General features: G+C 35.2%; 1 protein-coding gene across 1 annotated transcript; it reads right to left on the reverse strand.

Annotated features, from left to right (window-relative positions):
* Positions 1-489: 489 nt before the first annotated feature.
* Positions 490-27,461, reverse strand: LOC126832594 (transmembrane channel-like protein 3). The gene is made up of 6 exons (XM_050563439.2): positions 26,780-27,461; positions 3,518-3,673; positions 2,400-2,475; positions 1,887-1,968; positions 990-1,193; positions 490-622 (listed from the first exon to the last, which is right to left on the reverse strand). Exons 1-6 carry the CDS (start codon positions 27,337-27,339, stop codon positions 579-581), a joined length of 1,122 nt encoding a protein of 373 aa, XP_050419396.1. The 5' UTR covers positions 27,340-27,461; the 3' UTR covers positions 490-578.

Below are 27,461 nucleotides of genomic sequence, written 5' to 3' on the forward strand. Positions count from 1 at the left end.
ATAACTTCCAGGAAAAAGTAAATTGTTCATCTTTATTAGATAATCTACTCTGACGAGAATTTGACGCCATTCTAAGAGAATGAAAAAAGCAATGACGATAGAATAGTTAATACTAATAATTTAGACGTCATATAATAATAACTGTCAAATTCAGTTTGTGAAACTGCTTTGTGCCTGCAACGGTAGTATTCTTCACTGTATCACTTAAACAATTTCAATTTTTTAAAAGTTCTAGTTATATTTACAACTCATTGAAAATGGTTTATCAATTAAAGTTTTGAAACAATGTTATATATGATGTATAACAAGATTCTATTAAAACCACATTTCTTAGAGCTTCAGTTTTGAATTGTTGTAGATCATTGTCGCTTTATCAGAGGATTTTAGTTAAGTAATAGACTTGGTTCGATACTAGATCCCTAGGTTGCGCGCCCAAAGGTTAAGCGTCACCATTTTTAATAATTAAATGGAATCCATCTTACCTTTTGAGCACCACTATAAAACTGTAAGCAAATGTTGCAATACCACAGATCAAATAAGCAAGAGGAAGTCGGTAGCCATCACCAATCACAGTCTCACTACCATAATACCCGTAAAACAACAGAGATTGACGCATTATACCCTGAAACATGCGAACGAAAACGTTATAAATAAATCCAACTGTTATTATTTCCTGTTTGCAATATGAGTAACCAATTAATTTGTTGTGAGACTTAGCTTATCATTAAAAAAACAAAATCTTGTGACCCAATGCATGTTTTTTTTTCTATGGTTACGTGTACAATACGAAGAAGGAATAACCCATATTGGGTAAATTTAAACGCTCGTGCTTGTGACATGGTTGTCTTAACTTCTTGAAGCAACTCCATGTTTGATACCGAGTTGTTTGTAGCGGGCGTGTTCATTATATCTCGTTTATACTCGTGGGTATATTTTTGATCACTTAATATTAATCAATCTGGGACAAAAGAAAAAAACAAGACGTACACCTGCGTTCCATATAGTTTTGAGATCAGCCGCCGTATCAAGTTCATCGTCTGGTACTGTTTTACGACTATTACTACCATGTGGTTCACCAGCTATAAGTTCTGGTACAACTATAAAACATGTGGTCATTAAAGTCAAGATTACATTAACCCAAATTAACCAACGGAGGAAGACAAAATAGGATACAACCACGGAACCAAAATGACCTGAAATGAAAATAGAAGTAAGCGATTAAACACGGAGCTTGCAGAGTATGCTTACTTAAAAACTACATCTAACAATAAGCTGTTGTTGAACCTGATTTAAAGGAGCAGAAGTCTCTAACTCAATATTTTCCATAATATTCGAAATTAAAAACACGAATTAAACTTCAATATTGTTATCTTGCCGTGAAACTATAGGACCCTAATATCCAAGACACAATTAACATATTATATTCAGTACAAGAGTCGTGTACTCTGTGGTTTCGGGTAACATTTTGTAATGAACAAATAAAAACATATCCTACAACACAACGTGGAAGTCATTTTGTAAACGCTGATTCACTAACGACATAATAATAATAATTTTTAAAAAAAACCGTGTAGAATGGACTAAGCAGGCTTAAAGGACTGCCGTTCAGTTTGAACTGTTCACGTATTTCAGCGAACATAATTGATTAGAAATTACAATAGTTTTTTTTCAAAAATTGAATATAAATCACTTTACATTACATTCATTTTTATCTATTTTAAGGTTCCAAAAAATAAGAGCCTCACATCCTTTAATCAGAATTGTAATTTAAATCAGATACAAATTACATCTTAAAATTGAACTACTCTTAAGTTGTAGCACCCAAAGATGACATTATTTATGCTAGGAATATTTTCAGTGTATTTTTAAAAATAGGGTAAGCGTACTTTCAATTCTTTTAATCTTCATCTCCCATGGTACAAGAGAGGTCACTAAATTACTCCAGGTTCTCTTTAACTGACGGAAAATCTACAATAAAATAACAGATTTAAGTACCATGTGTAGATGTACAACATAGAACAGATTGAATGAAATCCTTGACAAAAGTAAATACATTTCAGTGCTACACACGGATAATCTATTTACCCGGTAATTTAATTCTGGAATATTTCGGTAATTTCGTACTGAGATATTCCGGTTATTTGCATTTTCTTATATAATTATTGTGTGTCAGATTTCCAATACCGATCGAAAATAAAATGGTTTGTTAAATAGTTAACTTTGATAGTTCATTAGTAACACCCAAGGTACCACTGTTTCGACGAAAAAGAATGAAGGCGGGGGTGTGGGTATGATTCTTTTCCCAATATATAAATACGATAAATATATTACAGATTTCTAAATAAAAAGTTTTAATTACTTGGATAATGCGAAATACTAGGCGAATAAAAATAGATAACCTGTTTTCCTTTCTGTTGATAACCTTTACTTTTTGATAATCTACCTTCATGTTTCTCCACAAAACCTTTCGCTAATCTGAAAAATATGTATTTGAAACGTTTTCAGCATATATATAGGTCACCCTAAACATTAATACGTGTTCATGAAGAAAAAAATAATTTGAAGAAACATTATAGTCTAGAGCTAACTCAATTTGTGCAATGCTTCAATTTCTAGATAAATCTTCAAGCTTCAAACTCCTTGTTCTCACACTCATCTATATCTATAAATAGGACCGGTCCGTGTCAGAATTCCCAACGAGGAAACCCATACCTCATTCGATTTTGCTAAAATTTGGTTTATATTCTCATTTTGGCGTGCTAACCATTCAAATGACTATCCCTCGGTAACCGATTGCACATAATATGTCATTATTTTTTTAGTTTTATTTTGACCTTAAATTTGACCTTAATAATAAAATACGACCAAACTGATGTAAAGGTTGACTGGCTATCGGAATAATGATTGGCGATATTTTGGAAAGTCAGCAGCAGCCTGTCACGTATCCTCAGAACTTAACAATTAACATAATCCATCTTAAAGGGCAGCGACACTGACTTTATTTTACAGACAAACAAAAATCATTATTGTTATTTTGCGGAGAAAGCATGGACGGTTAATCGCAGGGCCACGTAGGCTATCAGGCCAGATTCAATGTCAAAGTAGAGATTATCGGTCTTTAAAGCACAGAAATGAAAACAATAATGATGGAACGCTTATCCAACTGACTTATCCGCAATTCAGCCAAAATAAGTTTATGAACCATAAGGGATACTGCTTACTGTTCTCGAATGTAAAGATGAACTTGCCAATTACGAGCGTTGCGTTATTATGGGTGTTTGACCTAGCCCTAATGCTTACCCCAACCCTAACCTACAATCTCACCTAAAATCACGTGCCCTAACCTTATTAACATCCCAGCGACCTTGACAAAAAAGGAGCTGGCCTTAACAAATAGATTTAGCCGTTGACATTGTGATTAATTTCGATTGTCTTGGTCGTACAGAAAGAGACTATTTGCCACGGGAGGTTCATTCGACTGGAAGACCAAAATAATAGTTGTTTGATCTATACTCACTTTAATATTTTCATCTTCTTGGCCATTGTCCATGGCTGACATTTAACATGTTCAATGAGATCTTTCTGTTCGCTGATTTGTTCCAACAAATCCTCTTCTGTTGATGGTTCATCCTCCCCATCCTCTTCATACATTTTAAGTATGTCTTCTTCATCACTACAAAGAAACAATGAAAGTTTTGTAGTGGACACTGGGGACCACGGTGGCTAAGTGGGTAAGACGCTGGCTCGCTAACCTGGAGGTCGCAGGTTCGCTGCCGATATTGGCTGAGAAAGTTCATCGAGATTTTCCGGCGTGGTTTCTCCTTGTCAGTGGTGCAGGATGGATGGACTGGCAAGGACAGCTGACTAGTCGCTCGAAATGAGACGAAAAATCGAGGTGCCGTGTAAACATTGAGGTGCACGAAAAAGATCCCTTGGCAGTTGGAATGCTCTATACTGTATGGCGTATACCCGACTTCATTAGCCCAGCCGGAGTAGAACAGTAGGAAGTTAAGCCCTATTTCATTTCATTGTAGTGGACATTGTTTCTATTACGACAGTTTAACACAGTCTCCATCATAAAGTTTTCAGGGTAACCCTTACATTCTACAATAAAGGGAAATTTCCAGGTTTTTCTTTTCCAACTTTTGAAAGGAGCTCATAAAACTAAGCATATAGATTTTCTTTTTTTATATAATCCATCAGTTTGATTGTGATTATATCATGCACCGCATTCGTGTCAACTAATATTGCGGAAATCTCTAATATTAATATAAATTCAGATATGATTCAATTCCGTTCAGTATTTACAAACCGGAAACTCCATCGATCTATGCTCTTCCTTTTGTAAAAATTATACGATTGCTATCTTTTTTCCCGTGAACAAAATTAATGGCCCTGTTTCAAAACCAATTAAATCCAAGCCAATTAAGCCGTGGGAAGTTTTGTATTCCGAGAAATGCAAATCACGCATCGTTACTTTAATTTAATAATTCTATGGCGCTGCGTGATATTTTCATTAAAAAAATTAATAGCGATTAACCTGTCATAATTAAAATAGAAGTGGTAGAATATGTCATTCAGTCATAACATTAACTGGTTAAGTAGTTTTCAATAAAGAGGGCGTATAACCGATAATGTTGTATTAAATAATAAAAAGACGCATTTTAATTCTAAATTAATTAAGCTACGCCAATCGTAATATTGTGTTCTAATCTAACATATTGCTAAAGCAATAACTGCATAGAAATGCTGCATGTTAGGTTCCAGTATAGAAACCAATATTTTCAATTACTGATACGAGATTTTATCATTTAGATCAGAGTAGGAAGTCATCTATCATATTACAACAACGACATTTCTCATTCTAATTTCACATTAAAGCGGTAGTCAGTTGTTTAACGATCTGTGTCGGGGTTTGAATCGGTACTGGATTTGGTTCGATTCTTTGTATTTCAGAGTGTAACCATATCAGTTACGTACCTGTGTTAGTCATAAGGAACTATATTTTTAACACTAAATAGGAATTTTTTTATCCAGATATACTTCAAACACCTTTACTTTTGTTCGCATAATGTAAAAAATTGCTTTAGAATTCAGTTTACAGTAGACAAAAAGTTAATATTGAGAGCTAATTAACGCGCCCCGATGTCATCCCTATCAGTGCTGTTGGTGGTAAAGTGAAGCGAATATTTACTGTTGATCAGTTTGACAATAATTATCCTATATTAAATACCAGTGTCTATTAAAGAGGGGGTTTCTCTTTAATTACCTAGCAACCGATATAAATATTGAATATTGATATTTACATTAAGTTCTGTATTACGTAAATGAAACTGTTGATAAAAAATGGACATTAGTAATACATTAGTACTAATCTTGTTACTCTTGTACTTTTTTCTCATAAAATATAATATACAAGTTGGACTGATCCATTCAAATACGGTCGGAGGGGTAAAAATACAAGGTTTGTTGTCCTCTCATCTACAAAACTGGAAATTTATCACTTTAATTTTAGTTCGGATTGAGAGAAATAAATAAAATCTCTACGAGAAAAAAAAACTACAGGTAAACTAAACAAACAAACAAACGTTCAATTGAATCTCGTGATCTAAACATTTCGCGTTATGAATTGAATTATTTTAAATAAATCAGCGCAATAATGAATTGATTCATTAGTATTGACTACATGTATTAACATTGGCGTTACGTGCGTTTGTGGTGTGTGTGTGTGGGGGGGGGGGGGGCTGGAGGGGGAGGGCTTTTTTCTAAGAGAAAATAAAAACCAGAATCATTATTTGGAACTAAATAATTTTTTATTATAATGGTGATAATGATTCGCCAGTATTGAAACCATGAAACAGATTTTTTTTGTATTAAAATCATGAATCCTGACCATTATTATTAACCTGGGATAATTACATGATACCCTTATTATGTAATCTGTACGAATTACTTACCCTAACCCCCTATGTAATCTGTGAGAATTATATATTCTTACCATGTAATCTATGAGCATTTTATATTCTCACTTGTATGTAATATGTGAGAATTATATATTCTTAGTATGTAAACGGTAACAATTATATATTCTTGGTATGTAATCTATCCGGATTATATACCCCGTCCCTGTATGTAATCAATGAGAATTACATATACCCTTGGTATGTAATATTTGAGGAAATTTTACATCCTTTGCGTGTAATACGTGAGAAGTTTATATACCTTTAGTATGTGTGTGAGTTAGTTGTATTTTACGTCCGCTTCCACCGAGGTGATATCGCATATACCTTCAGTATGTAATAAATATAACTATTTTGTATCCTTTGTATTTCATATGAGAGAATTTTAGATACACGGTACCTTCAGTATGTAATATGTGAGAATTTTCAATACCTCCAGTTATAAATATAAGTATATCCTTTGTATGTAATCTGTGAGTAGTATACTTTCAGTTTGTAATGTGGTGAATTACATACCTCTAGGATGAGAATATTGTCATGGTATGTAATCTGTGAGTATTATTATATTCCTAGTGGATAATAGTGAGAATCATACTCCCAGTGTATAATAATGAGAATAATACACCCAGTCAGTGTATAATAGTGAGAATTATACCCCCAGTGTGTAACAGTGAGAATTATACCCCCAGTGTATAACAGTGAGAATTCTTATACCCCAGTAGTGTATAACAGTGAGAATTATTATACTCCAAGAATTATTCATACGTCTAGTTAGAAATCCTTTCGTGTACTCTTAATATAAAGTATCCATTATATATTTGTACTAATCATTGTTAAAGATACATAATATATGTTTAACCAAAAGTAAATATTGTATACCTTAGAATCTGATATCAAAACTATACATAAAATCTTTGGAGTTTCAAATAAAATATATGCTGTACTCGTGTGAGATATCCATACGGCGAACATCTAACATCACTGACAATGTCAAACGTGTTTTTCAACCATCTTGAAAACATTGAAAAACCATTATTTAACACAAATGAGAAATTTTGAGATATGAACTGTTACTATTATATTGTAATGTATTATTGTCACTAGCGATCCTTACCTTTCTTCATTATTATATGATGACTGACGTTTACGAAACTTAGTAGAACCTCTCTTTTTTTTCTTCCTAGCGGGCGATAACCTCTCTATTTCATCCATTTTCATAACTTACAAATTTATAACAATATTATAGAAGGTCATTGCCGAATTTACTCTTAGATCGCAGTTATTCATTATGCATTTTCTCGATACTTCTTTCAAAATATCCGAATAGGGTTTTGTATTGTTTCTTCTAAAATATCCCGCTACTCGTTCTCCTTTACTAATTCCGATTCATTAAATACTGGAAGCAGTTATTGTTGGTGGTTGAGGAGGCTATCAATAGTACCAGAAGCAGTCTTTCATTTTAAAAGAATAACCCATAGAAATGGATTATACACATGTCTCTTGATGACTAACAGTCCTGTTCCAATTATTTATGTCAGAAATATTAAAAACACATGAATTCACTATATACTCCAAGTAAATAATTCAGAAATAATAATGTCCACACAAAGAAACAAGCAGTGTCATCAATAAAAACCAACATCCAACAATGTCGGAAGACCGTAATTACTGGTTTAAATTAAGAGTAAAAATACTTATATATAAAGTTCATCAATCGACAACCAAGGCTTGATCTGAAATCTGATAAACAAGTTTCTACTTGAGCAAACAGCATATCAACGCAGAACTAACAAATGTCTTTTGAGGTGTGTTTTAAGAGTATTGTTATTTTTCGATCGTACCAATCGATAAATCGATACTTTAATGGCAATAACTTGTTCCAATTAGCATATACCAAATAGCTAGTCGGTTCATTTTACATATTACATATTAATTGTCTGAGAGAACGGCATTAATCCCTTGAATGGATATAAAAACACCGGGTTGTTTATTCTGATTTAAAGGAGTGTTTGTGTTCTGTTTGAATTACTGGTGTCCACTATAGCTCTTTTTTCAAAAAGTATCGACCTTATGACAAATGTTATATGGAAACCAAGAAATCGTCTATATTTCACACAGTATAAATCGTCCCCATTTTGTTTTGAGTAAAATGTGATTACTTCAACTACATAGACATTGAATTCTGATTTGCTTAAAATTCAGATCTGTGACAGAACTCCGTAATGTATCTTAATTACTCCCAGCCATCGACAAACTGGCACTTGATTTTAATTCTTAACTGTTTCAGTAACCATGCAACAAAGGAAACTAATCGTTTGATTAACATATAATATATACTTTTCAAAACCAGCGACTGCCAGGCAGGATACGCCCACATTTTCGAGAGATGGATATTATAATTGAACAAGCTAAAAAGAAAGTGATTTTTCCTACAATCAAGGGCCATAACTTTTGAAGTTACAATTCGATATGGGCAAATATCGAAAGGAACCAAGATCTTTGGGTTATAAACATGCATTTCAAGTTTCATCAAAATCAGATTAAAATTGTGACCTCTACAGGGTCCACAACCCTGATATACCATATTTTTACACCATTCGCATACAAGCGGCGGCCATTTTGTCCGGCAGTTTTGGTTTGATTTTCAGGAAATTCGAACTCAACCTTTATTACGGTGTAACGGTGATATAATCGAACGTTTTTTTTTAAATCGGATAATAATTGTGACTTCCAGAGGAACCACAAGCTAAAAAAAGGCGATTTTTCGTACAATCAGGGGCCATAATTCAGGAAGTTACGATTCAATATGCGCAAATATCGAAAGGAACCAAGATCTTTGGGTTATAAACATGCAGATTAAAATTGTGATCTATACAGGTTCCACAACCTTGATATACCATATTATTACATTATTCGCGTACAAGTGGCGGCCTTTTCGTCCGATTGTTTTGGTCCGATTTTCACGAAATTCGAACTCAGTCTTCCTCACGATGTAACGGTGATATAATCAAAGGTTTTCTTTTTAAATCGGATAATAATTGTGACCTCCAGAGGGATCACAAGCTAAAAAAGGCGATTTTTCGGACAATCAGGGGCCACAATTAAGGAAGTTACATTCCGATGGGCACAAATATCGAAAGGAAACAAGATCTTTGGGTTATAAACATGCATGTCAAGTTTCATCAAAATCGGTTCAAAATTGTATCCTCTATAAGGTCCACAAGCTAAAAACGTGATTTTTCGTACAATCAGGGGCCATAATACATGAAGTTTCGATCCGATACATGCCAATATCGACAGTAGCCGAGATCTTTTGGGGATAAACATATATTTCAAGTTTCGTCAAAATCGTATGAGAATTGTGACCTGTAGAGAGTCCACAATATCGACAGCAGTCGAGATCTTTTGGGGATAAACATATATTTCAAGTTTCGTCAAAATCGGATGAGAATTGTGACCTGTAGAGAGTCCACAAACAATTGTGGACGGACGGACGTCCGGACGGACGGACATACGCACGTCCGGATGGACAGGGGCGACGACAATATAAGTCCACATGAAAGTAGGGGATATTGAAATGCAAATATCTATGCAGTTTATGATATGATAAATAGTCATGGACACTTGACATGCTTTGAGAGTATGTTCACAGATGAAGAACTTATATGATAGACCTCGTTCAGGTCGTCCTAGAGCCACTTTCACAAGCCCAGGATCGATACATTCGTACACAGGTCCTGCGAAATCGAGGACAAACGGCCAATCAGCCCAAACGATTAGAAATCGGCTACATGCAGCCCATTCGCATGCGCGACGACCGCATGTTGTGCCTCCATTAACTCGCCAGCACATGGCAAACAGGCGTCAATGGTGTAGGCAGCGTAGAAATTGGGGTAATCATCGATGGGCACCGATAGTTCCGCCCTTTGCTCAACGTTCAGGTCGACGTTTCACCTTTCAAGATGATAATCGTGTCGTGAATGACTACCTCCAGCGTCACCATATTATGTGTCCATGACCTTTCCGCTATAGAGCATATCTGGGACATGATCGGGAGACGTGTTCGTCGACGTCAAAGTCAACGTCAACCGACAACACTGCAAGAATTGGCCGTGGCACTGCAAGAGGAGTGGGTCAGATTGACCCAAATCGTGATTGGACGGCTGATTAGGAGCCTGCCACGACGAATTGCTGAATGTTTGAGGATTGGTGGAGCAATTACTCATTATTAAGACAAAAATCAAAAACGTCCATTTTCACTTTTGACAGTGTATCTCTTTGCGAGTGAAATGGGTCCGTCAGATAAGCCGCCCATATGAATTGTTTATGTTCATGTGTAGGCAATTGGCCTGTTATTAACATACACTGGTTACCTCTAATTAAAACAGCTGTGCCTTTCCGCAGTTTTGTATCGTTTATGAATATCCCCTACTTTTTTTTGAAGAGTATAGGACAATTATATTTCAATTTCGTATTTCAGGTTATGTCTTATCAGCACATGTTTATGATGCATTGGCTGCATTACAAAAAATCAATTTCCTTTTGTTTAGAATTGTACATGCAAACAGACCCTCGTTTAGCTTTTAATTAAAGCAATATCAGATAAGAGATAGTGTATAGATTGTAGTGTAGATAAACTGACACTAAACAATAAAATGACGGATTATAGAAGATTATCTTGAGTGATAAGTAAACGTTTGTGGTGATGGTTAATGGCCTGTTAGTTTCTCTCGTTTATAAAGCGCCTTGTCCATGAACCTTTTAGCATCAAAGAGTCTTATCTCCAGTCTGAATCAGGGGTTAAATTATTTAATATTCATAAGGCAGTCACTACTCATCTAAACCACTCTTCATAGGTGGTACCGGAAATGAAACTTCTGAGATGTGATGTCATCAACACTAAAACTGATTGAGGATATTTAGATATCTAGTCATGCGAATTGATTCAAAAAACATTTTCGTGAATTAGGGATGCTCAGAGCTGGTGGTTGTTTCGTACGGATTGGGATGTTACAGTATGGAATGAAAGTGTCACCATATTCTGTAACATTCGGTGGAACCAAAACTGGGATCTACAAATGTAATTCTGTACGTACACAGAAAACAGCGTCTAAAGGCATCCGGAGATCCAGTCCGATTAATTATGATGTAATGTAAAAATCAGAAAATTAAGCGAAACGAAATTGTTATTTAGTGCTCGTTAAATTACACCCCAACGTTATAAAACAGGAAATTAAAATATGAAGCGTTTAATAAAAAAAACACAAAGCCTACATTTTAAACATTTCGGTAATTAGAAAACTGATGTAGCGTTGCATCCCGGACGATGGGTACTTAGCTTCGAGGGCATCAGGTTTAACATCCAGGGATAATATTGACACAGAATGCCAGGAGCTAAGTTAAACAATAAAGCATCACATCATCGAACGATCGATTAGAAACTATTAGTCTTTACTCTATTTCTATATACATAAAACATAATTATATTGACATATCCATTACCAATAATTGTCTTTTTGCTTGAAATTCAAATATAATAGAAACGACAAGTAGTTTCATTAGATAAAAGAGGAGGAACCCGTCTCACCTGAGTGACGATCCAAGTCACCGGGGCATGACGTAATTGGCAATACTTCTTTGAAGTGGTTCATTCTTTCGTGGCTCTTGAAAACTGATAGAGACCATATCCAAAGGGAAATGTTTCAGGCAAATGGCAAATAATTTATTATAGGAACTAAACATAAGGACCTCGTCCTTGTCGACGACTGTAACTTGAATCGGAGCCAGGGATGCAAACTAGGGTGGACAAGTTATCCCTGCAAACTCACAATTTGCATTTAAACGATAGTAGTCATGTACCAACACGCAGTAAAATGAATCCACCATCACGGCGAACGGGGAAAGACTGCAGTCCGCGCACCAGTTCACTAAACCCGCGATCAGCAAAACATTGATGTCGAGGTAAACCATAGACTGGCTAAAGCCGGTTCTGCTTTTGGCATACCACGGAAAAACGTTTGAAATCGCCAAGATTTACCATTTACTATCACACAGTAGTACTTCCAACCCTTTTTCTTGTGCAAGAAAAACCTACACCACATGCAGCGACGCGCAAGACTCCTCAATCCACCTTAACTGCTTTCGAAAATTACTGAGAAAACGATGGTAGGATAGAGTATCAGACACAGAGTTACCCGATTGTGCCAACCAGCATCCAGACCGCACCATCGTAATGAAAGCTTAGACCAGATGGACAGGACAGGTGCTCGGGATGTCGTATAGATGCATCCCTAAACCGCTTCTATATTATGCTGGCAGAAGGAAAACGCTCACACGATGGTGAGAAGGCGCATTTTGAAGACACACCCAAGTACTCCTTTAAATCGTTCAAAATCAATATTGTCAACTGGGAATCTACTGCACAGGACCACTCAGCCTTATCAAGAATGGTAGTCGTGTCGTAAAGATGGGAAGATCTTGCACGGTAACCACACAAGCGTGTTCTTCGTATGGCTAGAGTAGCATCCACCTTGTTTGACAACACACTATATTGCTCTACATGTGCATAAACGATACATGGCCACATTGACCTTTAACACATCGACGACTACGACGAACAAACAACAATGCTATTTAAACACAACTACATTACTGGAGAATTATATGATTCCAATGAGACAAGCAAACAAAACAATTTTGTATTATTTAATTGATCACCACCAACTTAACTAAACTTAAATCAAATTCTCTTATTTTTATAATTACACAAATGAAATGAATTTAACAATAATGTCACGGTTGTGTTTCCCTAATATGAAACCATGGGCGTTTTCTATCTTGGTCAAAAGTAAGATGTACGGTCGGTGGTTTCTAATTTTCACAAAATGTTGTTACTTTTTCACTCAATATCATTTTCCAGGATTAAATGCCCTACAAGTTTTATATCTCATCAAATTATCGAAACGCGGTAAGTGGAAGCCAAGTTTATATTTATTTTAGATAGTATTGTCTGAAGCTTCTATCTTCTAATGGTATCCACAGTTGGAAAAATTGAAGCTGTATACATATTGCTACTGCTGTATACATAAATACGTAACTTCTGACACTGCTACACATAAGAATTTGGGCTTTTAGGCAATTCAGGATATCATGTCTTATGCATAACCCTTCTCTAATTCAGAACAGTAGGACGTTAAACCCCATTTCGTTTCATTTCTTTCCCTAATTTGCTGTTGCGTTATTTTTGAAAATATAATCTTTCTATGTTAACGATCTATCTTCTTACATATTTATTTCGTATTACATGGTCTAAAGACGAAAAGAACATCAGCTGTATCTAAAGAATCAACCAGATCAAAGTGACTGACACTGCAACACATAAGATCTAATCTGTTATGGTTTGTAAAGAAATATTAATGTACGCTTATTGATTATAGTTCAACATAATAGTGATAGTGACTGGAGCGATACTTTAAGATATTATCTAAAAGATCAGATCCATTAGCCTAATTTATTATTAGACCTGCGTCAAAGTAGAACGTTACACGAAATGTCAATAATAGGATGAAACGTTTTACACGGATCAAAATATTCTTCAAGTCATTTGCGGGTTCAGGGAACCCCTTGAATCTAGGAAAAGAATATATTAGTCCGAAAATGGTCCAGTACAGTTCGGTATAGATATGATGAATTGAGAATTTGTAAATATTCGGCATCCGTCCGCCGAAGATATAAAAGGGACATGGTCAAAATAACTAACGTCACCTGTAAGCTTCGCTAACATACCAAACCAATCACGCTGTTCCTTCCCCCTGTTAGATCGCATCTGGCCTGGGATATGGATAGCGATTTTTTTCGTTTATAACCCTTATTTTTTAAATATATATTTGTCGATGAAAACATAATCTTAGGATGGGTCGTCATCATTCTATTACAAATATATCCCGAATGATACACATTATGGAAAAAAATATTTAAAAAATAAACAGTCTTTATCAAAGTAGTTGCGTAATCTGGTAAAATGAAATTGCTCTAGAAATAATGAACTGTGTTGTTTCAACTGAATGTCAAAGAAATTCATCAGTGTAAATCTTCTATTATAAAACTTGACCTTTATGCAGAATGTGAACGATAAAATATTACATGAGACAATGGTTGTATTTACATTTCCCTTTTAACCCACTGACAAACATTCTACACAAATGTTTATTCAGTGCTTGAATTTTTTTTCGTTTCGGTGTGAAAGCACAATGAATACAATTATTGTGAAACAAAAGTAAAAATAGAAAATAAAAATGATCAGTGAAATGTGGGCTTTCCAAAACTGGTTTTCTTGGTCTGGTCGATTATAATTATTGTGGGTGTATTCATGGTCGAGATGGTGGTTCATGATCGAGATAGTGCTTGATGTTCGATATGGCGATTCATGATCGATATGGCGATTCATGGTCGAGATGGCGATTTATGGTCGAGATGGGGATTCATGGTCGAGATGGTGATTCATGATAGAGATGGTGGTTCATGGTCGAGATAGTGGTAAAATAGCTCGAGGTTCTTCGTGGTGTTTATTAAGCTACGCCTTATAAATCACCCCCACTGGTAGAGAGACATTGGAGTGTGTTGGAGTTTATACGTCAAGAAGAAGAAATCAATCAACAGTTAATAATCTTAATACAACTACCAATATATTTAAACACTTAACAACTTAAAGTGACACTGCCATCTTAGCGACATTAGAAAGCAAACTGTAGATAAACTATGAAGTGGGATGAACGTATTACTTACTATACAACGTTTTACAACAATCGATTATGTTATGGTGCTAATTGTGGTAAGGTTTAGCAAAAGAGTCCATGGATTTCCTGGGGTTTTTTTTCTAATTAAGATCTACACACGCCGAGGATTATTTGTCACTGACAATCCCGTTTCTGACAATCTTTCAAGCAAACCAATCAGCGCACATCACATAGGTTTATGGTCAGTATAAGCATTGCATGTGATTACACTCTGAAGTGGCGCGCATTGAAACGCATCTGAAAACAACTGGCATCGAGTCGATCCTTTGCGAAGTAAAAGTTCCAACGTGATAACATTTACTAAAATTTTCAAGTCAGTTTAGAAGCTGACACAACTCTCTGGATGGGTGGCTGGAACCAATTTGCCTTTGAGTATGTATACGCAGCTAATGTGATATTTGTAAATAGCTTTATAAAATGAAAGGCAATGGTATGCGGTTTAACGTACGGCAAGATTTATAAAACCAGGGTTTGTCTGCGATGCATTTTCGACTAGTAAATATTCTGTTATTTTGTATTTCAACACTTTCGAAAAGGCCAAAGTCCCTTTGAAAAATTGTTTTTATTATTACAACATATCAATTTAACTACAATAATTCTGCCTTTAGCAAACTCTATATGAGTGTTTACTAAATATACAATGTAAACGATTAATTCAAGATTAAGTTAATAATATAATTTCGTTCTACATATTGATTATAATTTATAATATGAACTATTACTTAAAGTTTAAGTTCATATCATATCATTCATAGATATTGATTTTAAGTAATTAGATATTGAACTTGTAATGTTAAGAAGGGTCAACATGTCGAAATATCAAAATCGCTTATTCATGGATCAGCAAACAAATTTCGCGTTTCCACCTCCCCCACAATCACCCACTTCCAATATCAACCAGTTCCTCGCATATCCAAGAAAGTTCCCTGCATTGACCGGTAATGATAAGTATGAATTCATCTGAAATTCTTTGAAGATATACGAAAATGTAAACTGACATATGTTTTTCATTTATATATTCGCAGACAATGACTTTACATCAAATGTTCCTGCGGCACTCTTGACCAATCCGAGCTGATATCCTTCTCATTCCAACAAACAGACGTGAAAAATACATAGTCACCAGTGTCAATTATAAGATCGCTGTAGTCCATGATTCTGAATATGTTAATATATATATATACTGATAATAGCACAACTGCACACTGACATCCGTACATAATATATTAATATACAAAAGAAAAATCAAATAATTGAGAAGTGTTATCGCGTGTTTTATAAAAAGGGATATCCTTCTAATATTTTTAGCTTAAAGGGCACTATTGGTGTCTGTCATTATCACATATGTGATAGAACTGGTGAAACACGTTCCAGATATAATTTTAACACAGAGATCATTGCTATTATAGATGCGTTATGAAGATTTCAAGAAAGGGAAGTGGCGAACGTAAAAGGAAAATACGAGTTATCCTTCTCTATAAGGGTCATTCCATGTCAAGTGGGCCAGGGGTGGGAAATCGAACCCCTCGAAAACATCTGGAAAAAATATGTTATTGTACATGTAAAAACTAGAAACTGCAAAATTTGTGGGCTGTAGCTTGAAAATTGACCGATAGATTTTCGAAACAAAATATGTATCAATAATTTACTCGAGTTTCAGATATCTTATTTTGACCTTTCTAGTGAAGATATACAGGTTACATTTGGTTGTCTTGAAGAACTGTTTGTGTAGATTACGAATCTGCAATCCGATGACAGGTGAGTGGTACTTGGTCATAAAACCGAAAATAATTTAGTGTAATTGTATATTTTCTGGATTTTGTAGTACCCCAGGAGCTACAAAGTAATAGCTATAAACTCAAATATTGGCCTTTCCAGAGATTGTCGGTAGTACTACATCAGAAACATATGAAAACGCACCAGTCTTCACTAGATTCCCATACAATTGGCCTCGAATATGGTTTTAGACAATGTAGAACCCGATAGATGAGCTCCTAAAAATCTAAAACTTTGTTTGATTATAGTTTGTACTAATGTCTCCAACATATGTTTAAGGTATTTTGGGTCAATCTATGTCAATTATCATATTTTCGAGCTGATTGAACCCTGAAGATGAGCAGCTAAAAATCTGAAACTTGTTGGAATTATGGTTTGTACTAATGTCTCTAACATATGTTAAAACCATTCTTATCTCATGCCATCTCAATATTTTTTCGATTTTTTCAAAAATTGTGTTTTGGGTCATTCCATATCAATTATCACGGCAATGAGTTAAACCGTATCCCCTTCGATTTTGCTGAAATTTGGTTTTATATGTTTATTGTGGCTGAAAAAGCTGATATTCCTAATTTTAGCTTGATCCGACTAACATTTCGGTCAAAATGGGCGTGGCCGCCATTACTCAAATGACTAAAACCCGATGAGTCAAAATCGCTGGAATGGGAATTCCACGAGGATTCTAAATCTACACTTATATTTGACATCCAGATGTGTTTTAAAGTAAAAACCTTTTGACTTTGAATTTGACCTTGTAGACATGTGACCTTGGGATGAATTTTCATGAAAAATTTAGCTCAACATGTTTTCTACGCACACAATGTCAAACAATTGAAAGTACAATATCTTTTATAACCATGCAAAATCAACTTAATCAGTGATATACAAGGTGTTTTGTCGAATTATGGTTCATTTTGTTCAGTATGGGGGCCGCGGTAGATGAGTGGTAAGGGTCAGCAAGAACAGTGGGGATTTTTCAAGTCCGGTCCTCACTTTTCAGGGGTGGTGTCTGTGGGAGAGACAAGGAAAGTTTACCAAGACATTTGGATTGGTCAAAAACCCTGGAAAACCTGTATACATATTGACGTGCGCGTAAAATAACCCTTGGCAGTTGTAATTCAACAAAGAGTTGTCAGTGCAAAATGCAACGATAGAAATGAAAATCACCATATGCCTGTCTCAAAATGACTGAAGTATTGTGCTGCCGAGAATTTAAACCCCATTCCATTCTATCCAGTAACCCAAAAATGTCAGGTAAGGACAGAAATGTCAGTTGTTTAAAAACAAACAACTCGTAGAAAGTGACATTGTTGTCCTGTTAATGGTTACTGCTTACGTAATTAGGGTAGTGACCTAAATCCTTTAAGAAACACCATGCGGTTCATACCTTTTACACATAAAATAGAGAGAAAAAATCGAATATAATCAGTGTTACAAACTGTATAGAAAACAACTGAAAAGTTTTAGGTGTGTTTAACGTGATAATGGATCCGCTGTCAAAATAAAAATCACTGAAACAAAATATAATGGAATTGACATTATGTGAAAATACTCATAAGTATAAAAATAAAATAATGACACATTAAAACTATAAGATAATGGCTTCAACAATGTCATCTTTTATATATAATTTTTACACATAAATAACGACGAAACTGATCGCGTGTTCCATATACTTCTATTTAGATTAAATGTAGAAAACATGTTTGTAACAGTGACCAGCCATTTATAACTTTTATTGTCCGGAAATGTAGAAAATGACTTGAAATTTGTAGGCTAATTGATATAAAACACGCACGACAAAGTTCATGTATTACGAAATTAGTGTATTGATGGGCGGTTTTTTAAAGACGGGGACAAACAGCTGGAACTGATAAGTCTCAATTTCTAGCCCATCCCAAGAAAATATTTCTACACTTAAACAATCTGATTAAAACACAGATCCTATTTCGTTTTGTTTTTTATAGTTCAAAATTTCGTTTTACTTGTCTTTACTACACTAGGATCTAGAGGAGTTGTTATAACCCACGCTATGGTTGATGTGTGGAATTAGCCAATGAAACAGTCTGTTGCGGCGAGTTCTTGGCGTGCTGTGCACGGAACTGTGGGTATCCAAGTAGAAGCAACAACGCTGATTGGTTAATCAAAAGTCTGACGTCATAAGTCAAAAGCCGCTGTATGACACTTGACGCGACATCCCATTACAACTGGTCATATCTTCATGCAGCGGAGGCCATCGAAAGTATAAAAAACGAAACGAAATATAGATTGACACTTCACAATTTTCAACACTTTCCATCCCGAAAAATACTAGTATACTAATTGGCAACATTAATGTGCAGAAACTAGTCTACGCCTTCATGCTTGTCCCATTTAAACTACTATCATAAATGGATTCGCTACGGCCTTTGTCTATCACAACAATGGACTGTTCACCAAGTTCCGTCCAACCCGGAAAATGGCTGGATTAAGTGAATAGTCATTAATAAGAATTAGCGATTCTAGTTCCATTATGTATAATAACTGTATATCTTAACCTTTATCGGTGATCTAATTGTGTACCATAATGCCATCGGCATGTCAGAAAGTAGCACTTTCCTCACCATTCTTACCGTAATTTACACGAAAGAATAAAGCGATGTTCTAAGGCACTGTACAAAAATCATGTTTAAATTTTTTTAAAAATAAGACCCTAACTCTCGATTTTTGTTAGTAGACCAAAAATAAATTATTAAATTTCGTTGGATTTTATGTGCCAATATGCTTTGTGGAATGACAACCTGTCTTCGTTGAAAAGCTGGATATAACCGTTTTGGTGTTCCACTGTTTATAAATTAAGCCAATCTAAAAACAAAACTAGAAAGCAAACCTACTCCCTCTTATTAGTGGAAACAAATATTTAATTGTATACAGCTTGTCCTATCGCTAATCAGAATAACACATCAGATAAACACAATACTTTCAAAAGTTCCAAATCTTATTATGCATTATGCACACTAAGTAAGGCCGAACCTCCAACGAGAAATAAAATGAGACCTCATTTTAACAAAAGACCATTCCTTTCGTGCATACAATTTCGTTATATTTGGAGGCTATAGACACAACAGATATTACCCTGGGTAGTTTTAACACATTTTATTACAAAAAACACAAAATAATGAGAACAGAGATTTTATTGAAGCCTCAATTGCGTGGTCCTGTTTTAATATTTCTCACCGGACAGTTGTTGTGGGTTAAAATATAACTATAGTTCATACCGTCAATTATGGTTACCGTATTTATTTTCAAAATTGACTTTGGAAACTTCTGCTTTAGCCTGACGATATGTCGATTATCTGCTGTGATCGTAGCAAAGCAAAGACTATACATCATGGCTAGTGACAACTTCTATTGTTGTAGCAATCCTATTAAAGGCAGGAATCTGATTAAAAAAAGTCTCATAAAGGGTAAAAAGTTATGTGTTTAAGCATAGCAATTATTTGGTAATTACAACTAAGTAAACGTCTTCAAGTAATATCCCACTCATCAAGAAACATTAAAATAGTATGAACACATCAAATTAAATTAGATTTGACGATAAAATATACAAAACACGTAAGAGTACAGTCGTCTTTGAGTTACAAAACAAGAAAACCAGCGGTTGCCAGGCAAGATACGCCCATATTTTGCAAGAGATGGATAGAGATTTCATACAATCTGGAACCATAATCCAGTAAGATAAGGTTTGAAATGCGCAAATATCGAAAGGGACTGGGATCTTTGGGAAATAAATATTTGAAGTTTCATCAATATCGGATAAAAACTGTGACTTGCATGTACTTTTACGCAATTTGCGTACAAAGAGCGGCCATTTTTCACAGAATTCGAATTCAATCTTCATTATGGTGGAATGGTGATATATATTTAAACGGTTTTTAAAATTGTGACCTCTAGAGAATCCACACGATTTTTCGTACAATCAGGGACCATAATCCAGGAAGTGGCGGTCTGATATGCGCAAATAGCGGACGGAACCGAGATCTTTGCGACATAAACATATATTTTAAGTTTCATCAAAATCTAATAACAATTGTGACTTCTAGAGGGTCCACAACCTGAGTATGACATAATTTAAGGAGTCGCCGTTTAGTCAGGCAGTTTTGGTCCAATTTTCAACAAGTTAAAAACGTGATTTTTCGTACAATCAGGGGCCATAATTCGGGACGTTATTGTCCGATATGCGCAAATATCAAAAGGAACCACGATCGTTGGATTATTAACATACATTTTCAAGTTTCGTCAAAATCCGATAAAAAATGTGACTTTTACAGTGTCCACAACCTTGGTATTACATACTTTTACACTATTAGCAGACAAGGAACTCAACCGGTAACGGTGATATATTTGACTGTTTTTTAAAACTGAATACAAATTGTAACTTCTAGCAGGTCCTCAAGCTAAAAATGCGATTTTTCGAACAGTCAGGGGCCGTTATCCCGGAAGTTACGTTCGGATATGCGCAATTATCAAAAGGAACCAAGATCTTTAATTTAAAGTTTCAACAAAATCGGATCAAAATTGTGGCCTCTAGAAAGTCCACAACCTTGATATACCATATTTTTTACACTTTTTGGGTACCAGGGTCGGCCATTTTGTCCGGCAGTTTTGGTCCGATTTTTACGAAATTCGAACTCAACCATCATTAGGGTGTAACGGTGATATATTTACACGTTTTTTTAAATCGGATAAAAATTTGACCTGTAGAGGGACCACAAGTGAAAACGTGATTTTTCGTACAATCAGGGCCATAATTCAGGAAGTTACGGTCCGATATGCGCGATTATTGAAAGGAACCAAGATTTTGTGATATAAACATAAATTTAAAGTTTCATCAAATTTGGATCAAAATTGTGACCTATAGTTGGTCCACAACCTTGATATACCATATGTTTACACTATTTGTGTACAATGGGTGGCCATTTTGTCCGGCAGTTTTGGTCGGATATTTACGAAATTCGAATTTAACCGACATTACGGTGTAACGGTGATATATTCACACGTTTTTCTTCTAAATCGGATAATAATTGTGACCTCTAGAGGGACCACAAGCTAAAGTCGCGATTTTTCGTACAATCAGGGGCCATAAATCAGGAAGTTACTATCCGATATGCGCGAATATCGAAAGGAGCCAAGATCTTTGAGTTATAAACATGCATTTCAAGTTTCATCAAAACCAGATGAAAATTGTGACCTCTAGAGTGTCCACAAGCTACAAACGTGGTTTTTCGTACAATCAGGGGCTATAATCCATGAAGTTATGGTCCGATACATGCCAATATCGAAAGAAACCGAGATGTTTGCGAGATAGGCCTATATTTCAAGTTTTGTCAAGATCGGATAAAAATTGTGAACTGTTATAGAGTGTCCACAAACAAATTGTGGACGGACAGACGGACAGGGTCGACGGCATAATACGTCCACATGAAAATGTGGGCGTATAAAAAAAATGTCCAAATATAATACTAAATATAGGAAGCAAACTACAAAGGTTTATGAAGCATTATTGCCCATAGATGCTGGTAAGTTACGTGGGTTCCAGAAATTAAATATACTTGAGAGCTGTTTAGGAGAGAGAAATCCAGAAATCAAAGATCATAGACGGTTGTTCTTGATTCTGGAGTATTACTGCAGGGCCCTGTAAAATCCAAATTTTAGTAGATACTTCAATTTTCATTGGCTAAGCACTCAAATTACTAAAATTTGGATTTTGTCTTAGTTAAAATTTCGTGAAACCGGGCCCGGGTACACAATCAGAACCTGACAGTCAATTTTGGTCGACTCGGAGATGGCATAACCATTAACGATATCCTGGTAACAACCATAAAACCATTGTTCTCGTTTTTCCTCATATCGTGGCATATTCCTCATATCGTATGAATATTTGATTTCGAACTGATATCATCTCACAGTCTCACATAACAATTCCTCGTCCTCAGAGAACTTTCCATGGCATCATAAGCATCTATGTGGCCGTTGCCGTTCTGTTAAGGATTGTTAAAATCGTGGTTACAGATCAACCATAGCAAAGATCCATATGTATATATATTATACCCGAAAAGTCGTTAACCAATTCTATCACATAAAGGCTGGTATTATCCTTTTAAAATGGCAAAATTTAACAGGTTATTAAGAAAGCTATGGTACATTTGTCTATGTTAATTACTGTACACACAATTGAATTAATATCTCATCATTGATGCTTGTATTATAGATCTGTTACTAACAATTATTTGATTATTTCTGTTTGTAAATCTACTGCGTGTTATTTTTCATGTCATCAAATTGTGTTTTTTTGCTATTATCTGTAAATTATGGAGACAATTAGTACAGTAATAACTTGGGATGAATGAAAGAACTGCGTTTTAACTGATTTTAACAATAAAGTGGAACTACCAGAACAGAGCAAATACATAAGCCATGCTTTAAAATATATGCTATAACGTTAACCAAATGATTCGTTTTGGACAATTGTTTTTCACTTTGTTTCCAAAATTCAACCAGTTGTAATCCCAGAGCAACACTATTCTCGTCAGTAAAAATAATGCACCCGTTCTATAGATTATAGTGTTGTATCGCCGATTTAAAATAAACACATAAATCCATGTTTCTCTGGCGCAATTTAAAAGATTTTAATTTGAACAAGACTGGTGTCAAACATTGAAATAAAAGCGAAGATGGGAACCTCTAAAAGAAGGCAGGCTACAACTACAGTAACACCCATTGGTGGATGCAAGAATATATATATATATCCAATTGCTCTGAACCTTCACCTAACATGTTTAATTAAATAAACGTTTTGTGATTACAATGTAATGTTACAAAAAGGTGAAAAATTCTCTGATTATTGTAATTCACAAGAATCAATACCCGGCTTAGATCGCCATAAATATACGTGTCTTAGGTCGAATTTACTAGAAACAAAAAGCTTTCGGGGTTCGGAATAGAATTTAGAAGATGAAGCAGATGCGTCAGTTGGAAGAACTCCGCTTTTGTGTAAAGGCGATATTCTATGACAGAAATGTCTTTCTTTCCCAGACTTTTGGGAAATGATCTTACTATTTAAAGGTACAAGTCAGGTCGTAAACATATACATTAAAGAACAAGTAAAGACTATTGCTATCATGTTAACAAAAATATTTATCACTTTACTTTTTATCTAAGACACATAAGATGGCTGTGTATAATCAATGGAAACCAACGTTAACTTAAATGGATATAACTTAAGGTAAAACTAATCGATTTGAATGACTTTTGTACCAGAATATTAAAAATAACGGTACTGGGCTGGACGAGGCAAAAACTTTTTATCCCATACTAATGGATTTCGTGATGTTATGGATAGGGATAGGTTTCTTGCAATTTGGACATATTTACATATGGTCAATGAGGAAGATCGAGGCCTTGATAAAACCGACAAGATCTACAAAACTCGCCCGTTCCTCGACATGCTTGTCCCTCGATTTCGATCATTTTACAATCTTAGTCTCGATGAAGGAATGATACCGACAAAGAAACGTTCATCCATCAAACAGTACATAAAGGACAAACCTGTAAAATGGGGGATAAAATGTTTCCTACTTTGTGAATCTGAAACAGGTTATATTATGCATGCTGAAATTTACACTGGCACGACATTCATACAAAAATGAACACATTAACAGTGGGGACTCTTTTATCAAATAGGAAATTCTGCCCACCAGATTTGAAAAAAGTAAAGAAATTACCGAACAGAGGTGACCACATTTACCAGATTCGAGGCAATCTGTCTTGTGTCCTATGGCAAGACAGAAAGGCAATTCGTTTTGTATCTAGTTGTCATGGTCCCACTGTCACAGGCACAGTACACCGAAGAAATAAAGATGGAACTGTGTCAACAATTGCGTTTCCACAACTCGTATGGGAGGTTGTGATCTCAATGACCAACTCACTCGACTTCAAAAATCACGACGACACTTATACCGTTGACCCCACAGGCTTATGATCAAGGCTTATGATGTGGGCTGTGTATAATTCCTATATTCTCATGGAAGCCAGCAGCACTCAAAAGTTTAGAGTATTCATGGAGTTTATAGACAATATATGCCTGTCGTTAGTTGGAGACTATAGGTCCAGTGTTCAGCGACGTGAATCCCGAGAACAAAAATGTTGGTATGCACTATCCAGAATATTCCCCTGAAGCCACAGGCAGTAATATGTGTGTTGTTTGCGCATATACACATAACAAATTTCGCAAAGACCACCCTGATGTGCCTAAAAAGATGTGCCATTTAATCTAACCAAGAGCTGTTTCTAGTGTGGATTTTGTCGGCGATATGTGTGCATCCGGAAAGGCTCTACATGCTACAGGGACTGGCACAACAAGCTTGAATATTGGAGATAATCAAACTATGGACACTATATTATCTTTTGGAATGATTTGAATTAAATATAAGTGATCACAATAGATGTTTTAATTGTTTTTTATTGATGTATGTGAAAAGTCAATTTTTCCTCAGGAGGCCAGGTACAGGGGTTTTTAAGTGTCAGGGGGGTGGGGTTCAAAGGATTAAAGTATATTAGGTTGAAAATAAATCACTTTATAACCAACTAATATTTTTGTGTGAATATATTGAGATCTATCTTATCTAATATCATAGCCAATTTTCAAATTATTGTTACACTAAGTTCTGGGTTATAAACAGAACCTAAAACTAACAATATCAATACAGTAAATATGTATCAGATTAAAAATTACCTGAATTGTTAGAAAGCAGAAAAATGTGTGAAGTTTATCGAGTGTAAATCAATTAAAGAAACAGCTTCACACTTCTGTTTATGTTGGTTTTTTTTTCGAGTTGTCAAAGTATTTTAATAATCTCAAAAACTTTTAAAATTTTTAGAAAAGAAATTAAACGTTATTTACAATCAAGTAGACTTATAACCTTACTTATTCCATGGTTTTAATAACAGGATTATGAAATATGAAATTGCCATATTTTCCCTTTCTCATCATTTTAAACAATGCTTAGTTGTGCTGTTATTTTTTCACGTTCGTATCGATATTACTCGTAGATCACTTTGTACTCATTGAAAATAATTGCGCAAAATATTGCTTTTATCAACAGCGGGGATGCGTAAAATATCCACCTGAGCAATTTAATAACAATCTATTTCTATTGTCCACAGCATGCCTCGTGTCCCTAGTGTTCGTACATTAATAAAGTGATAAAATGCGAATGATATAGTCTTTAGATATGAATCAGAGTATACTAGATTATTCACTTTATTAAAAAGAGATTATTAATTAATAATAATTTCCCAATGTGATACGATCAGGATAAACCATTTAATTAAATCATAAAGCGTAACGTTAGTTACTTTCACTCTATGCAGATAAAAAATAACAATTACTTGTTTAAAGAAAGTATCTCTGCCAAAAATATCTCACCATATTAATGATTAACTACATTGGAGCAAATGATGGTGATTTTATTCCCGATGAGCATACTTTTTAGGGCATTAAACATTGGAATTGTAAAACGCAGTACTGTTTGTTCTACGCAAGAACGAACTGAAATAAAACACATTGAAGTCAAGCATTTTGCTTTGATGAAACATCTTGAATCGCTTCTATTGAATTAACAACACTGAACAGTTCTGTGTGATCATTGAAACGTACTAATTTTAAAAAGTGCATGTGTTCAGAAATTTATGAAATTTGTCAAAGCGTATCGCATAAAAGCAACTCGGTTAAGTTATGTATCAATGTAAATATCCATGGATGAAAATCGTTCTTTCTGAACACTTGTACCCTTTTCCACGCACGTCGTTGGATACAACATTTAGTCAAGATTGCGTGCACTGTAAGAAATAATTCTGTGACAAACACAAACAGTTCTGGCAGCTGGTTAATCCAGAATTTTTTTTTTTTTCTGTTACTTTTATTCTGTTTTGTAAGAGAGATAAAACAGAGAAAATACAGGGAAAAAAATCGGGTAAACTAGCTGCAAGAACTTTTCCCTGTTAAGATAGGGCTTCTGTCAGAAATTACTTGACAATTGTTTGAATAGGCTTGTTTAGGGATTAATAATGCATCATGAGTGTCCACCCCATAACCAATGGTTAAAAAAATGGTATGACTAAAATAAATAGTCTTTGTTTCGAGATTAAAGAATCAACGGTCAATTTATATAGCAGGAAAGATGAAAATATTTAATGTAAAAGGCTTACTTTTCCAGGAAGCTGAATCGCCTGTCTCCATTCATAGCAGAACCTCTCCGTCTACGTTTCTTTGACTTTCGAGAATGCCCTCTCTTTAAAGCACCCACCTCAAGCTCGCCATCTTTTACTTCTATGCTTGTTTTATTACTATTTGGGGATTTTGTAATATCTGAAACATTTGGTTGTAGCCGGTTTGCTCCATGGGTCTGGGTCTGAGTCTGAGTGGGTGGTCCAGACCGAACTTTGTTGGGGGCTTTATTTTGTCCAGCAAAGTGAGCAACTTCTTTAACCCTTCTTTCCCGTCGTCTGATATCCTGCTGGGGGCGATCTGGGTCTCGCCAAGACGTAACATCAGCCATACTTCTCGGTTCTGGAGGTTTAATGACACATTCTTCCAGATTCCCAAAAGGCTTTTTGCGATATTTGAAATGAATTTCTTGTGATGTGGCTGTTGGGTGCACCATTTGTTGGGACATATCCCCATCCTTTAATTGGATAACATACGGTTGCTGCATGGACCACATATGACCCTTTTCAAACACCGGATTTCTTCTCTCAACAGGATACATGTTATCTTAAAGGAGAAAAAAGAAAGTGACTATAGAACTTTGGGCATCGGCTTTACTACATTGCATATACATGAATTTTTTTTTTTAAAAGGAAATTTATGAAGAGGTTTTAAAATCTTTAC

This window comes from Patella vulgata, chromosome 9, assembly GCF_932274485.2.
Source record: "Patella vulgata chromosome 9, xgPatVulg1.2, whole genome shotgun sequence".
Taxonomy (NCBI): domain Eukaryota; kingdom Metazoa; phylum Mollusca; class Gastropoda; family Patellidae; genus Patella; species Patella vulgata.